Source organism: Ceratosolen solmsi, unplaced genomic scaffold (assembly GCF_000503995.2).
Source record: "Ceratosolen solmsi marchali unplaced genomic scaffold, CerSol_1.0 scaffold11, whole genome shotgun sequence".
NCBI classification, from domain to species: domain Eukaryota; kingdom Metazoa; phylum Arthropoda; class Insecta; order Hymenoptera; family Agaonidae; genus Ceratosolen; species Ceratosolen solmsi.
In genome coordinates, this window is record NW_011948416.1 from 7,827,538 (window position 1) to 7,853,655 (window position 26,118).

Consider the following 26,118-nt stretch of genomic DNA (forward strand, 5'->3'; position numbering starts at 1 on the left):
TAAAATAAATAAAATAAAAAATGAAATATAATAAATACAGCAAGAAGCTATTAAATTTTTATGATCGCTATTTCGCAAACATTTATTAAATATTCAAGTTGAGTGATTTTATGTACAATGATGAACACTAGAATGACGTAGCTTTGGATTCGCATGCAAAGGCAAAATATTAAACGATGAATTGATACTTTTGCTCGATTTTTCATTAAATTATTCATATCAATTCATTATTCTGCACACTTTCATTGTTTAAATATATCATATTAAGAAATAATTCTAAAAATATATCGACAATACTCACATTAATAAATTCACTGTTCACTAACGAAAATAAGCACATATGTATTTAATAAAAAGTTAATTTATAAATAAAAAAATAATAAGAAAACTTTATAATGAAAAATTTTTATAATGAAAAAGTCCTATAATTTAACAAAATTACTCTATGCCCATTCGTTTATGGAAAAAAGCAGAAACAAATCAACTAGAAGAATTTTTCTAAAGCGCAACTAAATGAAAATAGGAAGCGAAACAAAATAATATGGTGATTTATAGAATCTTGAACATTAATAATTATATATCATTAATTACACATAAAAATAGGAAAAAAGATATTCCATGGATGGAGGAATTTTAATGAAAAATTATTGAATAAACCAAAGCGCATTACATTCGATATTGTTTTGCTCACTATTGTTTAGTTGTTTATTTATATATATTTACAAAAAATTTGTGTATTTTTATTGGAGTAAGCATCAAGTACCCCATGAAGATCCCACAATGATAATTGGAACAGTTTACAGACAATTGCTTATGCAAACAATTACAGTTGGTAAATGTACATATTACATAACATAATTTCAATTTTAGCAAATTCTATTTTTTTACTATAATAATTACTTATTATTTAGTTAATAAGAAAGAAATAATTCTTAGCAGCGATAAATATTACATTACTCTAAATAAGTATTAGAAAAGATATAAGTAAAAAAAGTTCGGTACACTATCTCAGATTACAAAAGTAAATGTTATACTCGTAATTGCAATCAGACGTACATTAGTTCACATACTCACAACAGCATCGGTCCACAATTTATTATTCTCGTGAATATTGAAATATTTTAACTAATTATCCTATAAATTTTCAATACTTCAATTAATGTTCGTTATCTTTTGTAATTTTAATTAATTACTCTTATTTCTAAATAAGAGCAATCAAATTGGCTTTTGTAAACGAATTCAGTAAAAAATGATTGAATATCTCAAAAGCGCGTTTAATTCGAAATTGTTTTTGGTCACCACTGTTTTGTTGTTAATTTATATATATTTAAAAAAATTTGTGTATTCTTATTGGAGTAAGCATCAAGTGCCCCATGAAGACCCCACAGTGATAATTGGAACAGTTGACAGGCAATTGCTAATGCAAAAAATTACACTAGGTATATACGGATATACTTTTTAGTAAATAAATTACATTTATTCAATAACATAATATTCTGATTAATAGTCTTCTACTGGAGTTAAGAGTAACCTCTAATTGTCAAATTTAGAATAATTATGTCAATAATAATGTTCACATTTATTCAAAGTCCACTTTTATTCTAGGTACTCTTTGCAAAAATAGTTATGAAAAATTCAAAAATCATCCATTTCATGGAATGTACATGTTTTTAACGCCAACATTAATGGTGAATGACCCGGAGCTCATTAAACTCATTCTAGTTAAGGATTTTCCACATTTTGTCGATCGCGGAATATACAGTAACGAAAAAGCCGATCCATTAACTTGCAATTTATTTCAAATATATGGTGAAAAATGGAAAACAATAAGAACAAAATGTAGTGTTTTTTTTACATCGAGCAAACTTAAAAATATATTTCCCATTTTATCGGAAATTGCCGATGAAGCAATAAAAGTTTCTAATGAAACTCTAGAGAATACAGACGTAATGGAAATAAAGGATTTGATGGAAAGGTAAATACAATGAAAGTATTAAAAAATTAAAATAGAATTACCAATAATACATTTAATATAATTTATATAAAAAAATCACAATATTTTCTAATAATAAAGCATGAAAATATGTATTTCCAGAAGCAAACAAAAGGGAAAAAATAAATAAAAAAATTTATATATATATATAACAATATTTGGTATATGGAACGTTATGAGAAATAGAAAATTATTAATTTTATATAATTTTAATATAAATCATTCATTTCAGATACTTTGTCGATACAATTTTCAGTATTGCTTTTGGAGCCAAAGCGGGCACCATTAGAGATCCGCAGAATATATTTCGTTACTACGGAAATTTATCACAAATGATGCGACCTGTGCATCTGGCGTTATCATTTTACGCTCCACATCTAATAGACTTCTTTCGAATTCCTTTCATTCATCCTAAAGCTTCAAAATTCTTGATAAGACTATTTAAAGATATGATTGAAAAACGAAAACGAGAAGAAGAAAAAAGAAAAGATTTTCTGGACGTTTTGATCGATTTGATACATAATGAACAAACCATAGGAAAAGACAACGAAGATACATTTCTTAAGGATTTAGGAGAAGGTAAGAAATGTATTATTAAATTAAAATTTGTAAATTATAGGAAATATTATATATAATAAAATAAGAAAAGCAATTGTTTAGATAAAGTTTCCAGAAAACTTACAGTGCTGGAAGCAACGGCACAAGCATTTGTATTTTTTATTGCTGGATTTGAAACTTCAACTTCGACTGTAAGTTTTGCTCTACACGAACTTGCTGCAAATCCCGAAATTCAAGATAATTTGCACAAAGAAATCGATGAATTTTTACAATCATCCGAATCTCTTAATTTTGAAAATCTGATGAATTTGAAGTATCTCGATATGGTGTTTAATGGTACGTACGACAATAATTTTTTAATCGGTTAATGAAATTCCTACTTAGATACATATTTAATAAATGAATGAATAGATAAAATTTATCATTTTATTTATAATATAGAATATGGAAATTATAATATAGAAGATGGAATATAGAATTTGAATGAATCACAGTCGCTAATGTAAATTGACTCGAATTGAAAATTTGTGTTTTTCTAGAAACGCTTCGCAAACATCCAGTAATACCTGTTTTAAATCGAATTTGCGTAAAGGACTATCAAATACCAAATTGCAATTACTGCATACCAAAAGGAATGAGAATAATAATTCCAGTTTCCGGGATTCATCGCGATTCAAAATATTATCCTGATCCAGAGAAATTTGATCCAACAAGATTTAATAAAGAAAATAGCGCGCCCAGACATCCTGGAACCTATTATTTACCTTTTGGTATTGGTCCAAGATATTGTATTGGTAAGAATATTATTTTACATTTGTTTTTATCTTTAAAATACTCAATATATAAATGTAATATATATATACTCCAAAAATTTATTAAAAATTTTCATTATCCAATAATTTTAATTGATTCCGATAATATTTCTCGACTAGAAAAATATAAATATTTATACAATATATTTTGCGTTGCAGGTAAACGTCTCGGAGTTTTTCAAAGTAAACTGATTTTATTTGTTTTATTGACAAACTACAAATTTTTCACGTGTGAAAAAACTCAACCGTTAAGTTATAAAATAAATCATTTTTTACAAACACCCAAATCTGAGGTATATTTAAGAATCGAAAAAAGAAATTCGATAAAAACGTAATCTACAATTTATATTCATTGGATCTCTATTCCACATTAAATTTTGTTAAATTTAAGAATAAGAATATAAAGAATATATACATAAAGAAAATGGATCTCGAAGATATTAATTTAACATCAATTACCTTATCGTTTGAATATTTTCTTTTCAATCTTCATTCACAATGGGAATGATAGCAATAAGGCAGCTGTATGAAAATTAAATCAATCCATTTACATTTAATTATTTAATTACATAACAAAAACCAAGCATTTATCTGCTTAAATCCTTTTTTTTAACTTATATGTACATAACAAAATTATTGTGGCAACTTCGACTGCGATACAAAACCAATAATTTTCGGAACAATAATATTCTAATAAAATACTGCACACTTTCTTTTCTCAAAATAATCTTTGTTACATTCATTATTATATTTTTTTATTAATAGAATAGAGAAAGAGAATTGCAATAGTAAGAATATAAAAGTGTAATATATAATTATATTATATGGCTATATTTAATATGTAAATGACAAAAAATCAGAATAATAGAGATTTTTGAAATTATTACTTAATAATTAAAAAAAGGTTTAGATGTATTTTTATTAAGGAAACAATAAATAAATGAGAATTACAATAGAAGCAATAAAATAGTACAGTAATCAAAATATTATTATATTATTCGAGAATTATTATACTTTTTTAATAAAATGATTATAAATTGTCATTGAATAGTGGAGTAACAAACGCTTAGAGAAATCTATAATAATAATGTTAACTTACTACTTATAAACTTTTATTTTGCTTAGATCAACAAACATTTTATCAGTGAAAAAAATGTATAATTTCAAAATTTCGTAAATAACCAAATTACAATTTATAAAAAAATAAAACTTTAATATTGTTTTAGCACAATGGAAACGAAAAATTTCGTGTTGTGATAAATGATATTACGTGAACGTATATGAGTATCATGAAAGATAGAAGTTGAAAAATTTCCGTGTAGTATCTGAGATTATAAAAGTATTTATTGGACTCGAAATTTAAGTCAGACGTACATTAGTTCACATACTCACAACAGCAACGGTCCACAATTTATTATTCTCGTGAATATTGAAATATTTTAACTAATTATCCTATAAATTTTCAATACTTCAATTAATGTTCGTTATATTTTGGAAATTTAATTCATTACTCTAATTTCTAAATAAGAGCAATCAAATTGGCTTTTGTAAACGAATTCAGTAAAAAATGATTGAATATCTCAGAAGCGCGTTTAATTCGAAATTGTTTTTGTTCACCACTGTTTTGTTGTTAATTTATATATATTTAAAAAAATTTGTGTATTCTTATTGGAGTAAGCATCAAGTGCCCCATGAAGACCCCACAGTGATAATTGGAACAGTTGACAGGCAATTGCTAATGCAAAAAATTACACTTGGTAAATGCCCATAATACATATAAGATTTTCATTTTCCGAAATTTGTATTTCATTACTACAATATTTAATTGCGGATTACTAATTTTTCACTGTGCTTTTTATTCAAAATTTTTTATTATTCCTATTCAATTCAATTTATTTATTTCATTATTCAGAAATAACTAAATATTATTTTGCCGGATGTATTTATTTATCCGATAGGTATTAAACAGTTAAAATTCATTTATTATGGAAATAAGATTTGTGAATGTACATAAGAATATTTATCGAAAATTTGATAGATTACCTACCTAAAAATTACTTGTAGGTGGTTCGTGTAAAAAAAGTTATGAAAAATTCAAAAGTCATCCATTTCATGGACTGTACATGTTTTTAACGCCAACGTTGATGGTAAACGATCCTGATCTCATCAAAGACATCCTAATTAAGAATTTTTCACACTTTGTCGATCGCGGAATATATAGTAACGAAAAAGCCGATCCATTAACTGGCAATTTATTTCAAATATCTGGTGAAAAGTGGAAGATTATAAAGGCAAAATGTAGCGTTCTTTTTACATCGAGCAAACTTAAACAATTATTTCCTATTTTAACGGACATCGCTGATGAAGCAATCAATGTTTCCAATGAAAATCTTGCCAATTCCGACATATTAGAGCTGAAGGATTTTTTGGCCAGGTATATGCTTGTATATATAAATATAAATATAAAAACAAATATATAAATATTGATTTAAATATAATGAGATAACTTGATATAACATAATTAATGTTGTGATTACAGAATATTCACCGATATGATCTCCAGTATTATTTTTGGAATAAATTCCCACAGCGTGAGGGATCCAAATAATATATTTCGTCAATATGGCAAATTAATAATAAAAGCTCAGCCTTTAATTTTAACATTGGCAAGTTTTACGCCGAATATTTTGGATATTTTACACATTCCCTTCATCGATCCTAAAGCTTCTAAATTCCTGAAAAAACTGATTGAAGATCTGATTGAGAAGCGACACCTGGAGAAAGAAAAAAGGTCGGATTTTCTAAATCGATTAATTGATCTGATGGAGACTGACCAGGTAGTGGACAATGAAGACGAGGAATCTCTTATAAACGATATAGGTGAAAGTAAGTTGAAAATTTATAAAATTATTTATTATTAAAGTAGAATCGTAAGATTAACAAATTGTGTAATATGTTGCGTGGAATGAGTGTAGAGAAATCAGTTATGATGTTATCGTATTAAATGCCAACTAAACTCATATTTTGCGAAATGAAACTCTTTCAATGTAAATGATGAAATAATATGTTTTAGAAAACGCTTCGAGAAAACTTACAGTGATGGAAGCAACGGCTCAGGCATTTGTATTTTTCCTTGCCGGATTCCAAAATACATCGTCGACTGTTAGTTTCAGTCTTTATGAACTCGCTGTAAATCCTGATATACAGGAAAATTTATACAATGAAATTGATGAATTTTTGCAATCATCCGAGACATTTAATTTCGATAATTTAATGAAATTGAAATACCTCGATATGGTGCTGAATGGTGAGTATTTTTGTAATTCGATCGACCCGACACTTAAAGCTTGAATATTATTTCCTTCCGGTACATCTGGTATTCCTTATAACATTTTCACTCGATTACATTTACTTTTTCGATTAAATAATTACATGATAGCATTTTCACGCAATTATTTTTATTTATAACATGCGGATAATCGAGTAGTTGTAAATATAATTTTATATGAATAATGTAATACGGTTTAACAACATTGAGTCTTGTATTTATGATTTTTTCTCTCTTATAAGATGTCTAGACCCAAGGATTAATTAATAAATGAAATAAATTAATTGTAAAATTACTTATTACAATCATTGATGATGGCTTACAATTTTTACAGAAACTCTGCGAAAACACGCGTTATTATCTATCTTGAATAGAATTTGCGTAAAGGACTATCAAATACCAAATTCCAATTACTGCATACCCAAAGGAATGAGAATAATAATTCCAGTTTCCGGGATTCATCACGATCCAAATTATTATCCTGATCCGGAGAAATTCGATCCAACAAGATTTTCGAAAGAAAATAGTGCGGATAGGCATCCCGCGACTTATTTATCATTTGGTATTGGTCCAAGATATTGCTTTGGTAAGTTTATTTTGCAAATAAATATAAATAAAAGTAAATCCAAATATAAATATAAACTCAGTTGTATGTGGCCCCAAAACCGAAAAGCTTCCGGTAATATTCACCGACATGACTTTCTTATCCATTATCTTTTCTGGGTCACGATCGCTAAATTTGGGATATTTATCGCAATTTGTTCTTAAACTTGGTACAGACACTCGTCTTTCTCATGCTGGATTTAAGTATTCGCGTAAACGTAAAAGTCTCATAATAGTGAAAATTAAAAATAACCTAAATTCACGAATCGATTGTAAAAGTGCGATAAAATATTTCATTTTTTATTAAAATATAAAATTTCATAAGCTTCAATGGTGAGATCATTGTCATATTATTAAAATTATGTATTTATTATGTTTGCAGGTAAACGACTTGGACTCTTTCAAGCAAAACTTATTTTAGTCATTTTCTTATCTCATTATAAATTTTCATTGTCTGACAAAATGTCAACGCCTCTGAGATATTCATTAAATACTTTCGTCCAGACGCCTAACGGCGAGGTTTATTTACGAATACAAAAGCGAAACGGAATTAATCATTCGTAGATTAAGATTTAATTTGTTTGGAATATTATATGATAATGAAATTTTACACAGCAATGTGATATGCAATATAGTTGTTTATTAAAAGACAATAAATCAATATGTACAGTTACATACGTATAGATATATATATATGTATGTATGTATGTATGTATGTATGTATGTATGTATGTATGTATGTATGTATGTATGTATGTATGTATGTATGTATGTATGTATGTATGTATGTATGTATGTATGTATGTATGTATGTATGTATGTATGTATGTATGTATGTATGTATGTATGTATGTATGTATGTATGTATGTATGTATGTATGTATGTATGTATGTATGTATGTATGTATGTATGTATGTATGTATGTATGTATGTATGTATGTATGTATGTATGTATGTATGTATGTATGTATGTATGTATGTATGTATGTATGTATGTATGTATGTATGTATGTATGTATGTATGTATGTATGTATGTATGTATGTATGTATGTATGTATGTATGTATGTATGTATGTATGTATGTATGTATGTATGTATGTATGTATGTATGTATGTATGTATGTATGTATGTATGTATGTATGTATGTATGTATGTATGTATGTATGTATGTATGTATGTATGTATGTATGTATGTATGTATGTATGTATGTATGTATGTATGTATGTATGTATGTATGTATGTATGTATGTATGTATGTATGTATGTATGTATGTATGTATGTATGTATGTATGTATGTATGTATGTATGTATGTATGTATGTATGTATGTATGTATGTATGTATGTATGTATGTATGTATGTATGTATGTATGTATGTATGTATGTATGTATGTATGTATGTATGTATGTATGTATGTATGTATGTATGTATGTATGTATGTATGTATGTATGTATGTATGTATGTATGTATGTGTGTGTGTGTGTGTGTGTTTTTTTTTTTTTGCCGAATTTTGTCGTGTTTCGTCGGAACTTTAGTGTTTCGATTACAATGTAGGCATATTTGATGTTACGATCTATGCTTTCTATGTATAAAATGTATTCTATGTATAAAAGTATTGACTGGCGATCAAACGATCGATTTTAAAACATTAAGTTGTTTATAAATAATTGCACAATCCATATCCACTAAGCCTCTATTTTCTTTGTCGAGTTATTATCTTTCTAATACGATCCCAAATCTTTTTATAATTGAATCAAGAGCGACGATTGTGCGTAAATTATTATGAAAAGCATTGAGTTGGAGTTGAAAATATTGAAAATTTAAAAGTCAATGCTTTAATTATTTTCACAACCTCTCGTCTTATCGCCGCATCGAGATTATCCGGTATCGCTTACCCCCGGAAGCAACGAACGACAATGCAAGGGATGACCCGCGCGCCACATCATCGGCTGACCCTCAAAGTCAAAGCTCCTACGGTCTCGAGGTCATTATCCTTTATCGCAATCGATTGCCGTGTTGTGCCCGCAGACCAGCAGCTTAGAGCGTCGAGTCGCGCGGTTCGCGTCACCATGGATACACGCGCGCGCGCCTGCGCTCGACGGCCGACCTCAAGACTTCGTAGACCAGCAGCTCCTAGAGTGTCCGGTAGTTGGTACCGGCGACTTATCTCCTCCGCTCGGTCGGGACACCTGCGCCGCTGTTTTCTCCCAGCCGACGAGGTCTCACGACTACGATTGTCCTGCCTCGCGAGGTCGTTGGCCCTATCGGTTACGAGAACCAATTGCCTGGCAGGATATTGGCTATTGCGCTACTCCCCTGCCGAATATTTTTTAATCAAAGGTACTGGCTGTTTACAAACGAATGCTTTCCTGTATTCTAGTAATCTATAATTAATGCAATGGTCTGTAAATTGGTATTTCAAGATCGCACAATCCAAGGACACAATACCAGTCTGCGGATGCGTGATAAAAGCTCATGAAATCGCAGTCGATAGCCTGAGGAAAAAAACATTGCCGTTGAGTTACGGAATGAATCATTGTATATAAAGACTGAAAACTTATGTATATTGAAAAATCGAAAATCGAAACACGATAAAAATGTAATCTGTAATTAATTTACTTTCATGCCATGTAATTGAATGTTTTATATTATTTCTGATAGATAATGACAATACGAACATAATTACATACATGTTGTATTAAACATGTTTTTTGAAGTTAATAAAACAATTACATTTAGTAGAAAATAATTTAAATCATAATATCTTATGAATATTCGCAATGCAAATTTAATATATTTTTATACGCAAATGTATTGCTTTTCTATTGTTATAATTATTAGTGTTTTATTTTTCATTTAAATGATAATTATTGCACTTAACATATCCATTCTAATACGATTAAGATGCTAACTCTTGTATAATTACAACAAACATCATGTTTTACAATTGTCTTCATATTGTTGAAGAAGAAATTAAATATACTGAGAAATTATCTTTCAGATGCTTCTTTCAATAATAAAACAATACGAAAAGTATTCGTTAATAGATAATAAATAAGAAAAATATCGTATGCCCTTCGGGTATGAATATATATTTGAGTATATAAATTAATATCAGCAAAGAAATGTTAAAACATGTATTGAAAAGTGTAGAAGTGTATATTGTGTTAAATCAAAGATCGACTCTTCCATGTTACCGCACTTTTCAGCTATAATTCGCTATAACTTTAATTGACGTACATATAATTTTTTTGGCTTTTAATATCACCAAATATGATTGAATCTTAAGCATAATAGGATAATCTCATGTTATACGCAATATTTAATAATTATTATTAAAGCAAAAAAAAAAACAATAAATAAATATTTTTTTCTAATATATAACTATCTTTTAAATACATATATTTGTAACACTGCTTTTACTTATTAAAAATATCGCACTTACATTTACCTCTGATTTACTTATAATATCTCGACTGTAAATAGCTACGGGGAACATAAACTGCGATAAAAAACCAATAATTTTCGGAACAATAATATTCTAATAAAATACTGCACACTTTCTTTTCTCAAAATAATCTTTGTTACATTCATTATTATATTTTTTTATTAATAGAATAGAGAAAGAGAATTGCAATAGTAAGAATATAAAAGTGTAATATATAATTAATATTATTTGTATACCACCCAATCTACTTTATTTTGTATTTTCGAAGAATAAAAATAAAATGATATAATGTATTAAAAAAAATGTTTTCTTGAAATGTTATTTAAAAAAATGCATCTTAAAAACATGAATTTTAATTGCAAAATACCATATTATTTGTAAAATTCAAGCTTCTTGTATTTATGTATCCAATACCACTAAAGGATAGCTAATAATAACTATTATTCATACATAATAGCAGTGCTAAAGAAACCATAACTGCAATAAATAATACAAAAACCCATATTCATAATTTACTAATGCAGTTATCATTTTCTGACAATGTATTTTACGTTAATAATAATTTCATTATTATTGATGTAACTAATAATAACGAATTTAATGCTCGAACAGAAATATATAATAATATAGTCATTATTATATCATTTGCTGCTAAATGTTGAATATAATACACTAAATTCATTATGTGCACTCATTAAGTAGCAAAATAATTAAACTGAATGAACGAAAAAAAAACACACATTCATGAACATTTTTATTTTTTCAATATGTAGTCAACGCATACATACATAACAGAAGAATAATTCGTCTATTTGGAAAGATGGATACCACTTAATCATCTAAGCGTCGATACCGAGAACATACATTATTGTCATTTTTTTATTATAGTGCAAATTCAATGCAAATTTTTTATTAATTATTCGTAATTTGACTTACACCCATCCGCAATTACGTTTAAAAAAAAAATTAACCGGTTGTCGAATTTCTAGGCAAAACGATTTCAAATTCAATCAGAAACATCCGAGATCAATCGAAATCGGTATGTTCTATCATAAATAGCAAAGTCATAGTTCACTGCTAATTTCAAAGAATAAATAAATAATTTAAATGAAATGATGAGCAAACACATACAACGAATTTCTAAGAAACAAAGGTGAATAAAAATTTTTATACAATCTTGAACAATTAATTTACTTGTCCGATCATGACACCTGATTCCAGTATCAATATATCGAGTCTATCGAATTTACATACGGACTGCCCAACTGATAAACTCAATTATCAAATGCCAATTAACATATAGAAGAAAGTAAACGAGTTAGTGGCTTTCCAAAGAAAGTGAAGCAACACAACCAACACCTTCGAATGATAGCGATAACCGCTCGTTGAATGATTCGCTATATTCGACTAATAAATCGTATAATTATTAACAATTTAATATAAATACAATTATATCTTAAGAATACCCGAATTCTTGAATATTTTAATGGGCTATGCAGCAAATATATATGTATGTCATAAATAATTGTAACTCAAGAATGCTTTAACTTATACAGAATGAGTTTGCTATTATGAAAATGACTCGTCAAAAGCTACATTGAGGAAATTTGATTGAATAATTTCAGCGTAGTCTCTGAGATTATAAAAGAATAAATGAGATTCTTAGCTTCAATACGAATCAGTTCTATGGATGATTAACATCCATAATAAAACACAAGAAAATTTTGTCTGAGGAATTAGATCCTTTAATTTACTGATTAAAACACAGTATAAATTTTTGTATAGTAATGTATATTATCGATCAATAGTTGTGTTTAATTGTTATAACATATTTGTATGAAGAATTTTATTCATTGTGTACTGCTATTTCATAAAAAATGATTGAATATCTCAGAAGCGCGTTTAATTCGAAATTGTTTTTGGTCACCACTGTTTTGTTGTTAATTTATATATATTTAAAAAAATTTGTGTATTCTTATTGGAGTAAGCATCAAGTGCCCCATGAAGACCCCACAGTGATAATTGGAACAGTTGACAAACAATTGTTAATGCAGAAAATCACCATAGGTAAATGCAGATATACTTTTCGCTAAATCAATTACATTTACTCAATGACATAACATTCTGATTAATATTCTTCTAATGGACTTGAGAGTAAACTATAATTGTGAAATTTATAATGATTATTTAATAATACTGTTCACATTTATACAAAGTCCATTTTTATTCTAGGTACTCTTTGCAAAAATAGTTATGAAAAATTCAAAAATCATCCATTTCATGGAATGTACATGTTTTTTTCACCAACATTGATGGTGAACGACCCGGAGCTCATTAAACTCATTCTAGTTAAGGATTTTTCACACTTTATCGATCGCGGATTATATGTTAATGAAAAAATTGATCCTTTAAGTGGTAACATGTTTCAAACAAATGGTGATAAATGGAAAACAATTAGAACAAAATGTAGTGTTTTTTTTACATCTAGCAGACTTAAAAATATATTTCCCATTTTATCGGAAATTGCTGATGAAGCAATCAATGTTTCTAACGAGAATCTAAAAAATAACGACATATTGGAACTGAAGGATTTTTTGGAAAGGTAATATTCTAAAATTGACAATTATACTAAGCTTGAAGAATATAATAGGGTACGAAAAATGTAAATAGTATTTGATTATTTTATAGTTTCATTATTATTTGACATATGATAATAAGTATAACCATTATTATAGTCTATTTGAATAATTGGTGGTCATAATTTCTTTTATTTAATTTTCATATTAATCGTAATAATTTGTTTTATAATTGTAAAATAAAAATTAGCATATAACTTCTGAATCATAATGAACAAAATTATTTTATTATTATTATTCTTTTCAAAAATATTATTATTCTTTTTCTAAATTGAAATATATTTTATTGTATTTCTGAACACAAAATATATGTATAATATTTAATTCTATGATTACATTTGTAGAAACTAATCTTTATATACATAACAAACAAAGCTTAACCATTTCACTGTATGGCTGTTGATATATCAATGAACATTCATTAGCTACTGAAGAATTTAATTCCGTCAACTAAACTATATAAAGAAATTAATACAATAACATCGGACAATAATTGTATTTATTCAAATCCATTATTTGTTCGTGATACATAATTTATAGAAATATGTAGGTGAAAGTAAAAGTTATATTATTCATATTTCACGCGAAAAGCTCGACAGATGCTATTTCGATTCAAATAATACAAATGATGAGACAGATTCAAGAAAATATTCTTATGTGATATGAATCTTATAAAGTAATTATAATATTCTGGAAAATAATACATTATTCTGTAGAATACATAAAATTATAAAATCATTCAGTGTCTCAAACTTAATAATACAGCTTTTCGAAAGATTTATGTACGCATATAAAGAAAATATATATGTACAATATACAGGAGTATGTTTAAATAAATATTAAGAGTATTTTCTTTCAGGTACTTTGTCGATGCAATTTTCAGTATTGCTTTTGGAGCCAAAGCGGGCACCATTAGAGATCCGCAGAATATATTTCGTTACTACGGAAATTTAGCAATTGAAATGCGACCTGTGCATGTAGCACTTTCGTTATTCGCTCCAAATATCTTGAATTTATTTAGAATTCCTTTCATTCATCCTAAAGCTTCAAAATTCTTGATAAGACTATTTGAAGATATGATTGAAAAACGAAAACGAGAAGAGGAAAAAAAAAAAGATTTTCTGGACGTTTTGATTGATTTGATAGATAATGAACAAACCATAGGAAAAGACAACGAAGATACATTTCTTAAGGATTTAGGAGAAGGTAAGAAATGTATTATTAAATTAAAATTTGTAAATTATAGGAAATATTATATATAATAAAATAAGAAAAGCAATTGTTTAGATAAAGTTTCCAGAAAACTTACAGTGCTGGAAGCAACGGCACAAGCATTTGTATTTTTTATTGCTGGATTTGAAACTTCAACTTCGACTGTAAGTTTTGCTCTACACGAACTTGCTGCAAATCCCGAAATTCAAGATAATTTGCACAAAGAAATCGATGAATTTTTACAATCATCCGAATCTCTTAATTTTGAAAATCTGATGAATTTGAAGTATCTCGATATGGTGTTTAATGGTACGTACGACAATAATTTTTTAATCGGTTAATGAAATTCCTACTTAGATACATATTTAATAAATGAATGAATAGATAAAATTTATCATTTTATTTATAATATAGAATATGGAAATTATAATATAGAAGATGGAATATAGAATTTGAATGAATCACAGTCGCTAATGTAAATTGACTCGAATTGAAAATTTGTGTTTTTCTAGAAACGCTTCGCAAACATCCAGTATTACCTGTTTTAAATCGAATCTGTGTGAAGGACTATCAAATACCAAATTCCAATTACTGCATACCAAAAGGAATGAGAATAATAATTCCAGTTTCCGGGATTCATCGCGATTCAAAATATTATCCTGATCCAGAGAAATTTGATCCAACAAGATTTAATAAAGAAAATAGCGCGCCCAGACATCCTGGAACCTATTATTTACCTTTTGGTATTGGTCCAAGATATTGTATTGGTAAGAATATTATTTTACATTTGTTTTTATCTTTAAAATACTCAATATATAAATGTAATATATATATACGTACTTTTAATTGATTCCGATAACATTTCTCGACTAGAAAAATATAAATATTTATACAATATATTTTGCGTTGCAGGTAAACGTCTCGGAGTTTTTCAAAGTAAACTGATTTTATTTGTTTTATTGACAAACTACAAATTTTTCACGTGTGAAAAAACTCAACCGTTAAGTTATATAATAAATAGTTTTTTACAAAAACCCGAAAATGATGTAAATTTAAGAATCGAAAAAAAAACAATAAAAATATAATCTGTAAATTCTTTTATTTCATACCTTATTTTATTTATTCAATTTTATTATATCTAAAGTATAAGAATGAAAAAAGGATATTCAAAGTAAACCGGTTTTTTTCAAATATTAATAAAAGTAACTGGAACTCGAAAAAATTTCATTAATGTAAATTATATAATCGTTTGAATATTTTCTTTTCAATCTTCATTCACAATGGGAATGATAGCAATAAGGCAGCTGTATGAAAATTAAATCAATCCATTTACATTTAATTATTTAATTACATAACAAAAACCAAGCATTTATCTGCTTAAATCCTTTTTTTTAACTTATATGTACATAACAAAATTATTGTGGCAACTTCGACTGCAATAAAAAAAAAACAATAAATTGAATAACAATAATATTCAATTGGATACTACAGACTTTATCTTCTTCAGCCCAAATAGTTTTCTGGTCACAATTAAATAAGACAAGAGAATAAAACCTGAAAAAAATGTAATTATTTAAGTTAAGTTTTCTAGTTAAGGATTTTTCATACTTTGTCGATCGCGGAATATATAGTAACGAAAAAGCCGATCCATTAACTGGCAATTTATTTCAAATATCTGGTGAAAAGTGGAAGATTATAAAGGCAAAATGTAGCGTTCTTTTTACATCGAGCAAACTTAAACAATTATTTCCTATTTTAACGGACATCGCTGATGAAGCAATCAATGTTTCCAATGAAAATCTTGCTAATTCTGAAGGACTAGAAGTCATGAGTTTTTCCGAAAAAAGTAATATTTCTAAAGTACAAAATATATTAAATAAATTTATTTTAATTTTAATACATTTAGTAAGTAATCAACCATATTATTAGAATTAACAATTAAGGTATATTTAGCAGATGGATAGGAAATAATAAGCATAAAGAAAGAGAGAGAGAGAGAGAGAGAGAGAGAGTACAAATTAAATAATCAAGTATAAATTCTCACATTTACCGATTGATAGAATAATAGGTGATAACTAAATTTTCTAGATCAATTTGTACATACTTTAAAATGATGCATTATGGATTATTCCATTATCTAAAGAGTTATTAATACATACTCACATGAATTAATCTGCTCTGCGTAGAATACAATTTTCAAAACCTTTTACAGCAATGGAGATATTAAATATTTAAATGCATGCAAATGTAAAAATAAATAGGAAACTATTAATTTTAATATAAATGATTCATTTCAGATATTTTGTCGATACAATTTTCAGTATTTCTTTTGAAGACAAAGCGGGCACCATTAGAGATCCGGAAAATATTGTTCGTTACTACGGAAATTTAGCAATTGAAATGCTACCTGTGCATGCAGCACTTTCGTTATTCGCTCCAAATATCTTAAATTTCTTCAGAATTCCCTTCATTAATCCTAAAGCTTCAAAATTCTTGATAAGACTATTTGAAGATATGATTGAAAAACGAAAACGAGAAGAGGAAAAAAGAAAAGATTTTCTGGACGTTTTAATCGATTTGATAGATAATGAACAAACCATAGGACAAGACAACGAAGACACATTTCTTAAGGATTTAGGAGCAGGTAAGAATGTATTTATAAAAATTCATAATATTGGCAAGTAAATTTCTAGTCACCAACACAAAACAATACTTTACTAAATTCAAATATACACCTCAAATACCTTAATCATACTAGTTATACAAATATTGAATTTTCGAATTATCCAAAAAAATTATTACATAACATATATATCTATAAAAGCGTTCTATTTATATAAATGATAAAGTATGTAAATGAATGATGATTATTTAATATTGGGGTCATAATAATCTTATCAATTATCATTATACATACATCTTATCAATTTATTTTAATTAGGAAAAAAATTAGTCAAGATATGTCAATGAAAATAAACAGCAATCATTAAAATGTCTAGTCATATTAGAAAATTAATTATTTAATCCGATATATGAATTATATTTATTTTTTTGATCCAATATAAATTTTTACTTTTTGCTGACATTAACGATTTTTTTTAACGAATTTTATCTTCTAGAATACTTAACAAATAAATTTAATATCCATATCCAAAAAATTTATTTTACTTTTAATTTATTCGGAAAAATAAAAATATTTATACTATATATTCTATGTTATAGGTAACTGATTTTATTTGTTTTATTGACAAAGTACAAATTTTTCACGTGTGAAAAAACTCAACCGTTAAGTTATAAAATAAATAATTTTTTACAAACACCCAAATCTAAGGTATATTTAAGAATCGAAAAAAGAAATTCGATAAAAACGTAATCTACAATTTATATTCATTGGATCTCTATTCCACATTAAATTTTGTTAAATTTAAGAATAAGAATATAAAGAATATATACATAAAGAAAATGGATCTCGAAGATATTAATTTAACATCAATTACCTTATCGTTTGAATATTTTCTTTTCAATCTTCATTCACAATGGGAATGATAGCAATAAGGCAGCTGTATGAAAATTAAATCAATCCATTTACATTTAATTATTTAATTACATAACAAAAACCAAGCATTTATCTGCTTAAATCCTTTTTTTTAACTTATATGTACATAACAAAATTATTGTGGCAACTTCGACTGCGATACAAAACCAATAATTTTCGTAGCAATAATATTCTATTGGATACTACAGACTTTATCTTCTTCGGCCCAAATAGTTTTCTAGTCACAATTAAATAAAGACTCAGAGAATAAAACCTGAAAGAAATTAATCTAATTATTTCATAAATAGTCGTTCTTGATTTCGATAATAACAAATTAACCAATTTTTTTATTAATTTCTTTTTAAGATAAAAATAAATTACATGACTATTTTTAATATATCAAAGACAAAAAATTATTAGAAAAATTAGGATTCTAAAATTTTTACAGAAAAATTGTAAAGACGGTTCAGTTGAATTTTTATAATTGCAACAATAAATAAACACGAATTTCATTAAGAATAACAAAATAATAGAAAAAAATGAAAGTGATATTATATGGATCATTATTATTATAATTTTTAAAAAGTTTTTCGTAAACTTGCAATCAACGTAAAGTAAAAAATTATTAGAGAATTCTATATTAATGAGCCTAATTTTTTACTTACATAATTATTTAAGTTGTTTACTGTTAAAATCATTTTATCATTCGAATAAACATATAATTTAAAAATTTAATGAAGGTTAAATAATGAATTTATAAAAAAAATAATCGTTAATAATGTTTTGGTTATTAAAAAGTATATAATTCGTAGTAGTGATGAATATTACATTAATCTATATAAGTATAAGAAAAGATATAAGCAAGAAAAGTTCAGTACCCTATCTCAGATTACAAAAGTAATTGTTATACTCGTAATTGCAATCAGACGTACATTAGTTCACATACTCACAACAGCATCGGTCCACAATTTATTATTCTCGTGAATGTTGAAATATTTTAACTAATTATCCTATAAATTTTCAATACTTCAATTAATGTTCGTTATCTTTTGTAATTTTAATTAATTACTCTTATTTCTAAATAAGAGCAATCAAATTGGCTTTTGTAAACGAATTCAGTAAAAAATGATTGAATATCTCAGAAGCGCGTTTAATTCGAAATTGTTTTTGGTCACCACTGTTTTGTTGTTAATTTATATATATTTAAAAAAATTTGTGTATTCTTATTGGAGTAAGCATCAAGTACCCCATGAAGACCCCACAGTGATAATTGGAACAGTTGACAGGCAATTGCTAATGCAAAAAATTACACTAGGTATATACGGATATACTTTTTAGTAAATAAATTACATTTATTCAATAACATAATATTCTGATTAATAGTCTTCTACTGGAGTTAAGAGTAACCTCTAATTGTCAAATTTAGAATAATTATGTCAATAATAATGTTCACATTTATTCAAAGTCCACTTTTATTCTAGGTACTCTTTGCAAAAATAGTTATGAAAAATTCAAAAATCATCCATTTCATGGAATGTACATGTTTTTAACGCCAACATTAATGGTGAATGACCCGGAGCTCATTAAACTCATTCTGATCGTGGAATATATAGTAATGATAAAAATTCTCCATTAAGTGGTAATTTATTTAATATGCGTGGTGAAAAATGGAAAAGAATAAGAACAAAATGTAGCGTATTTTTTACATCGAGCAAACTTAAAAATATATTTCCCATTTTATCGGAAATTGCCGATGAAGCAATAAAAGTTTCTAATGAAACTCTAGAGAATACAGACGTAATGGAAATAAAGGATTTGATGGAAAGGTAAATACAATGAAAGTATTAAAAAATTAAAATAGAATTACCAATAATACATTTAATATAATTTATATAAAAAAATCACAATATTTTCTAATAATAAAGCATGAAAATATGTATTTCCAGAAGCAAACAAAAGGGAAAAAATAAATAAAAAAATTTATATATATATATAACAATATTTGGTATATGGAACGTTATGAGAAATAGAAAATTATTAATTTTATATAATTTTAATATAAATCATTCATTTCAGATACTTTGTCGATACAATTTTCAGTATTGCTTTTGGAGCCAAAGCGGGCACCATTAGAGATCCGCAGAATATATTTCGTTACTACGGAAATTTATCACAAATGATGCGACCTGTGCATCTGGCGTTATCATTTTACGCTCCACATCTAATAGACTTCTTTCGAATTCCTTTCATTCATCCTAAAGCTTCAAAATTCTTGATAAGACTATTTGAAGATATGATTGAAAAACGAAGACGAGAAGAGAAAAAAAGAAATGATTTTCTGGACGTTTTAATCGATTTGATAGATAATGAACAAACCATAGGAAATGACAATGAAGATACATTTATTAACGATTTAGGAGCGGGTAAGAAAATTAAATCATTAAACCTTTTTAATTATCCGAATAATTTCTCTTTTAAATGATAAGACTAATGATAAAACTGAAAACATATTAATACTAAACTAGACGAAAGAATAAAATATACCGTAGAAACCAATTGTTAATACACAAAAATTATATAATAAAATTATAAAAAAATACATTCAAATCAAATTTTCATGGAAACATTATATATAATAAAATAAGAAAAGAAATCGTTTAGATAACGTTTCCAGAAAACTTACAGTGCTGGAAGCAACGGCACAAGCATTTGTATTTTTTATTGCTGGATTTGAAACTTCAACTTCGACTGTAAGTTTTGCTCTACACGAACTTGCTGCAAATCCCGAAATTCAAGATAATTTGCACAAAGAAATCGATGAATTTTTACAATCATCCGAATCTCTTAATTTTGAAAATCTGATGAATTTGAAGTATCTCGATATGGTGTTTAATGGTACGTACGACAATAATTTTTTAATCGGTTAATGAAATTCCTACTTAGATACATATTTAATAAATGAATGAATAGATAAAATTTATCATTTTATTTATAATATAGAATATGGAAATTATAATATAGAAGATGGAATATAGAATTTGAATGAATCACAGTCGCTAATGTAAATTGACTCGAATTGAAAATTTGTGTTTTTCTAGAAACGCTTCGCAAACATCCAGTAATACCTGTTTTAAATCGAATTTGCGTAAAGGACTATCAAATACCAAATTGCAATTACTGCATACCAAAAGGAATGAGAATAATAATTCCAGTTTCCGGGATTCATCGCGATTCAAAATATTATCCTGATCCAGAGAAATTTGATCCAACAAGATTTAATAAAGAAAATAGCGCGCCCAGACATCCTGGAACTTATTTACCTTTTGGTATTGGTCCAAGATATTGTATTGGTAAGAATATTATTTTACATTTGTTTTTATCTTTAAAATACTCAATATATAAATGTAATATATATATACTCCAAAAATTTATTAAAAATTTTCATTATCCAATAATTTTAATTGATTCCGATAATATTTCTCGACTAGAAAAATATAAATATTTATACAATATATTTTGCGTTGCAGGTAAACGTCTCGGAGTTTTTCAAAGTAAACTGATTTTATTTGTTTTATTGACAAACTACAAATTTTTCACGTGTGAAAAAACTCAACCGTTAAGTTATAAAATAAATCATTTTTTACAAACACCCAAATCTGAGGTATATTTAAGAATCGAAAAAAGAAATTCGATAAAAACGTAATCTACAATTTATATTCATTGGATCTCTATTCCACATTAAATTTTGTTAAATTTAAGAATAAGAATATAAAGAATATATACATAAAGAAAATGGATCTCGAAGATATTAATTTAACATCAATTACCTTATCGTTTGAATATTTTCTTTTCAATCTTCATTCACAATGGGAATGATAGCAATAAGGCAGCTGTATGAAAATTAAATCAATCCATTTACATTTAATTATTTAATTACATAACAAAAACCAAGCATTTATCTGCTTAAATCCTTTTTTTTAACTTATATGTACATAACAAAATTATTGTGGCAACTTCGACTGCGATACAAAACCAATAATTTTCGGAACAATAATATTCTAATAAAATACTGCACACTTTCTTTTCTCAAAATAATCTTTGTTACATTCATTATTATATTTTTTTATTAATAGAATAGAGAAAGAGAATTGCAATAGTAAGAATATAAAAGTGTAATATATAATTAATATTATTTGTATACCACCCAATCTACTTTATTTTGTATTTTCGAAGAATAAAAATAAAATGATATAATGTATTAAAAAAAATGTTTTCTTGAAATGTTATTTAAAAAAATGCATCTTAAAAACATGAATTTTAATTGCAAAATACCATATTATTTGTAAAATTCAAGCTTCTTGTATTTATGTATCCAATACCACTAAAGGATAGCTAATAATAACTATTATTCATACATAATAGCAGTGCTAAAGAAACCATAACTGCAATAAATAATACAAAAACCCATATTCATAATTTACTAATGCAGTTATCATTTTCTGACAATGTATTTTACGTTAATAATAATTTCATTATTATTGATGTAACTAATAATAACGAATTTAATGCTCGAACAGAAATATATAATAATATAGTCATTATTATATCATTTGCTGCTAAATGTTGAATATAATACACTAAATTCATTATGTGCACTCATTAAGTAGCAAAATAATTAAACTGAATGAACGAAAAAAAAACACACATTCATGAACATTTTTATTTTTTCAATATGTAGTCAACGCATACATACATAACAGAAGAATAATTCGTCTATTTGGAAAGATGGATACCACTTAATCATCTAAGCGTCGATACCGAGAACATACATTATTGTCATTTTTTTATTATAGTGCAAATTCAATGCAAATTTTTTATTAATTATTCGTAATTTGACTTACACCCATCCGCAATTACGTTTAAAAAAAAAATTAACCGGTTGTCGAATTTCTAGGCAAAACGATTTCAAATTCAATCAGAAACATCCGAGATCAATCGAAATCGGTATGTTCTATCATAAATAGCAAAGTCATAGTTCACTGCTAATTTCAAAGAATAAATAAATAATTTAAATGAAATGATGAGCAAACACATACAACGAATTTCTAAGAAACAAAGGTGAATAAAAATTTTTATACAATCTTGAACAATTAATTTACTTGTCCGATCATGACACCTGATTCCAGTATCAATATATCGAGTCTATCGAATTTACATACGGACTGCCCAACTGATAAACTCAATTATCAAATGCCAATTAACATATAGAAGAAAGTAAACGAGTTAGTGGCTTTCCAAAGAAAGTGAAGCAACACAACCAACACCTTCGAATGATAGCGATAACCGCTCGTTGAATGATTCGCTATATTCGACTAATAAATCGTATAATTATTAACAATTTAATATAAATACAATTATATCTTAAGAATACCCGAATTCTTGAATATTTTAATGGGCTATGCAGCAAATATATATGTATGTCATAAATAATTGTAACTCAAGAATGCTTTAACTTATACAGAATGAGTTTGCTATTATGAAAATGACTCGTCAAAAGCTACATTGAGGAAATTTGATTGAATAATTTCAGCGTAGTCTCTGAGATTATAAAAGAATAAATGAGATTCTTAGCTTCAATACGAATCAGTTCTATGGATGATTAACATCCATAATAAAACACAAGAAAATTTTGTCTGAGGAATTAGATCCTTTAATTTACTGATTAAAACACAGTATAAATTTTTGTATAGTAATGTATATTATCGATCAATAGTTGTGTTTAATTGTTATAACATATTTGTATGAAGAATTTTATTCATTGTGTACTGCTATTTCATAAAAAATGATTGAATATCTCAGAAGCGCGTTTAATTCGAAATTGTTTTTGGTCACCACTGTTTTGTTGTTAATTTATATATATTTAAAAAAATTTGTGTATTCTTATTGGAGTAAGCATCAAGTGCCCCATGAAGACCCCACAGTGATAATTGGAACAGTTGACAAACAATTGTTAATGCAGAAAATCACCATAGGTAAATGCAGATATACTTTTCGCTAAATCAATTACATTTACTCAATGACATAACATTCTGATTAATATTCTTCTAATGGACTTGAGAGTAAACTATAATTGTGAAATTTATAATGATTATTTAATAATACTGTTCACATTTATACAAAGTCCATTTTTATTCTAGGTACTCTTTGCAAAAATAGTTATGAAAAATTCAAAAATCATCCATTTCATGGAATGTACATGTTTTTTTCACCAACATTGATGGTGAACGATCCCGATCTCATCAAAGACATCCTAATTAAGGATTTTTCACACTTTGTCGATCGTGGATTGTGTGTTAATGAAGACATTGATCCATTATGTGCTAACATGTTTCAAACAAGTGGTGAAAAATGGAAAACAATAAGAACAAAATGTAGTGTTTTTTTTACATCTAGCAGACTTAAAAATGTTCTTCCTATCTTATCGGATATTGCTGATGAAGCAATCGCTGTTTCGAAAGATAATTTATTAGAATCCGATATTTTCGAAATGAAAGAATTCCTAGAGAGGTAAGTTTTTATAATTATAACTTATATTAAGGACTGGAATTAATTTTAATATTTAATGATGCTACAACATTCTGTTTATGTATAATGTAATTTATTGCCTCAATGATGCTGTTTAGCTATGATGTTGATTATAAATTTTATATTATTTATTTTATTTTTCAATATTTTATCTAATTATTTGCAATAAAATTTAATTGAACAATAAAAAAAAAATAATTACAAATCATTAATAATTTATTAAAACTTATGTTCTAATGGAACCAAAATTTTCATCAAGAAAATCATTTAACCAAATTGAATTTCATGTCTATGCGTTTCTCTAGCCTATGTGTATATGAAAAAATAAATTATTATTTATAAATGCTGTCATATAGTTACATAATGAAATAGGAATAGAGAATAATAGGAAACGGAATCTATAATAAAAATGAACAAAAAAGCAAATCTTCCTTAATGTGTCACTTATGGATAGTCTATGCTTGTTCTAATTAATTTATTACATTTTTAATTACCTTATTACACGAACTAATAACCCCACAACGAATAGATGCAATATTTGATTGATCAATGAATTTTCCCAATTTAATCCTGATTGCATCATTAATATTATTAATCCTATTCTTGAGTTTAAACACTTGTTTTCATTAGATAATCGCTCCTTCTCTCTCTCTCTCTCTCTCTCTCTCTCTCGCTTTTTTTATTTATTACTTTAAAAATATCTCGCTTCTATATTCTAGGAAATTTATTCAATTCTAGTTTTTAGTATTTAATAGTATACTAGGTATTTCAGTTCGCAACATGCAATTTATTTAAATGTCTGGTTATATAATACCATATTAAGCATATTTCATTTCTTCATCTTACAATGTTATATTACATCGCAAATTTTAGTCGAAATCAAAGTAAAATATATAATAAAAAAAAGTCACTCATTTCGCCTTCATTATTATATAATATTAAGACTATTTCTCGGTATATGCAGGTATTAATACGCGATTAAAAAGTCGAAAAATCCAATTATTTAAATTCTCTTTTTAGTATATTATTATCGAAAGCAAAATTTTAATCGGAATTTTTGTTCGAAAACGCTACTACACGCTCCAACTACATTTCTATTAACTAACAGTGCATTAACCAACAGTGTATAGTTTCTTAATCATTTGAGCCAAATAATATCCTGTGCACGAACATTCTGACATTCTTTCGTTTACAATATTTGCAATTCGTAAATGCGTCAATAAAATTATGAAAAAATATGAATATTCTTATACTCGTGGGTGATCGTACAAAACGAATAATTTTACATATAGAAATGTATACAAGTAAACATTTAAACCAATAAAAATCCTTTATTTCAGATACTTTGTCGATACAATTTTTAGTATTGCTTTTGGAGCCAAAGCGGGCACCATTAGAGATC

At 26.6% G+C, this 26,118-nt stretch overlaps 4 protein-coding genes across 4 annotated transcripts; all 4 read left to right on the top strand.

Annotated features, from left to right (window-relative positions):
* Nucleotides 1–1,376: 1,376 nt before the first annotated feature.
* LOC105359486 (cytochrome P450 6a8-like) lies at nt 1,377–7,937 on the top strand. Its single transcript, XM_011496100.1, has 11 exons — nt 1,377–1,439; nt 1,606–1,975; nt 2,226–2,572; nt 2,654–2,887; nt 3,091–3,345; nt 3,523–3,656; nt 5,640–5,797; nt 5,903–6,249; nt 6,437–6,670; nt 7,026–7,277; nt 7,677–7,937. Exons 1-11 carry the CDS (start codon nt 1,421–1,423, stop codon nt 7,856–7,858), a joined length of 2,532 nt encoding a protein of 843 aa, XP_011494402.1. The 5' UTR covers nt 1,377–1,420; the 3' UTR covers nt 7,859–7,937.
* Nucleotides 7,938–12,625: 4,688 nt separating this feature from the next.
* Nucleotides 12,626–17,281, top strand: LOC105359487 (cytochrome P450 6a8-like). The gene is made up of 7 exons (XM_011496101.1): nt 12,626–12,815; nt 12,981–13,350; nt 14,244–14,590; nt 14,672–14,905; nt 15,109–15,363; nt 15,509–15,662; nt 16,894–17,281. The coding sequence occupies exons 1-7, from the start codon at nt 12,626–12,628 to the stop codon at nt 17,279–17,281; spliced, it is 1,938 nt and encodes a 645-aa protein (XP_011494403.1).
* A 1,896-nt stretch (nt 17,282–19,177) lies between these two features.
* Nucleotides 19,178–21,810, top strand: LOC105359488 (cytochrome P450 6A1-like; the record flags this gene model as incomplete). Its single annotated transcript, XM_011496102.1, is given in 7 exon segments — nt 19,178–19,446; nt 19,613–19,735; nt 19,738–19,957; nt 20,208–20,527; nt 20,811–21,026; nt 21,230–21,481; nt 21,659–21,810. Coding segments are annotated over 7 exon segments (1,473 nt in total), but the record flags the coding sequence as incomplete, so codon positions are not given.
* A 2,163-nt stretch (nt 21,811–23,973) lies between these two features.
* On the top strand, nt 23,974–24,702 carry LOC105359489 (cytochrome P450 6A1-like). The gene is made up of 2 exons (XM_011496103.1): nt 23,974–24,163; nt 24,329–24,702. Exons 1-2 carry the CDS (start codon nt 23,974–23,976, stop codon nt 24,700–24,702), a joined length of 564 nt encoding a protein of 187 aa, XP_011494405.1.
* Nucleotides 24,703–26,118: the final 1,416 nt, after the last annotated feature.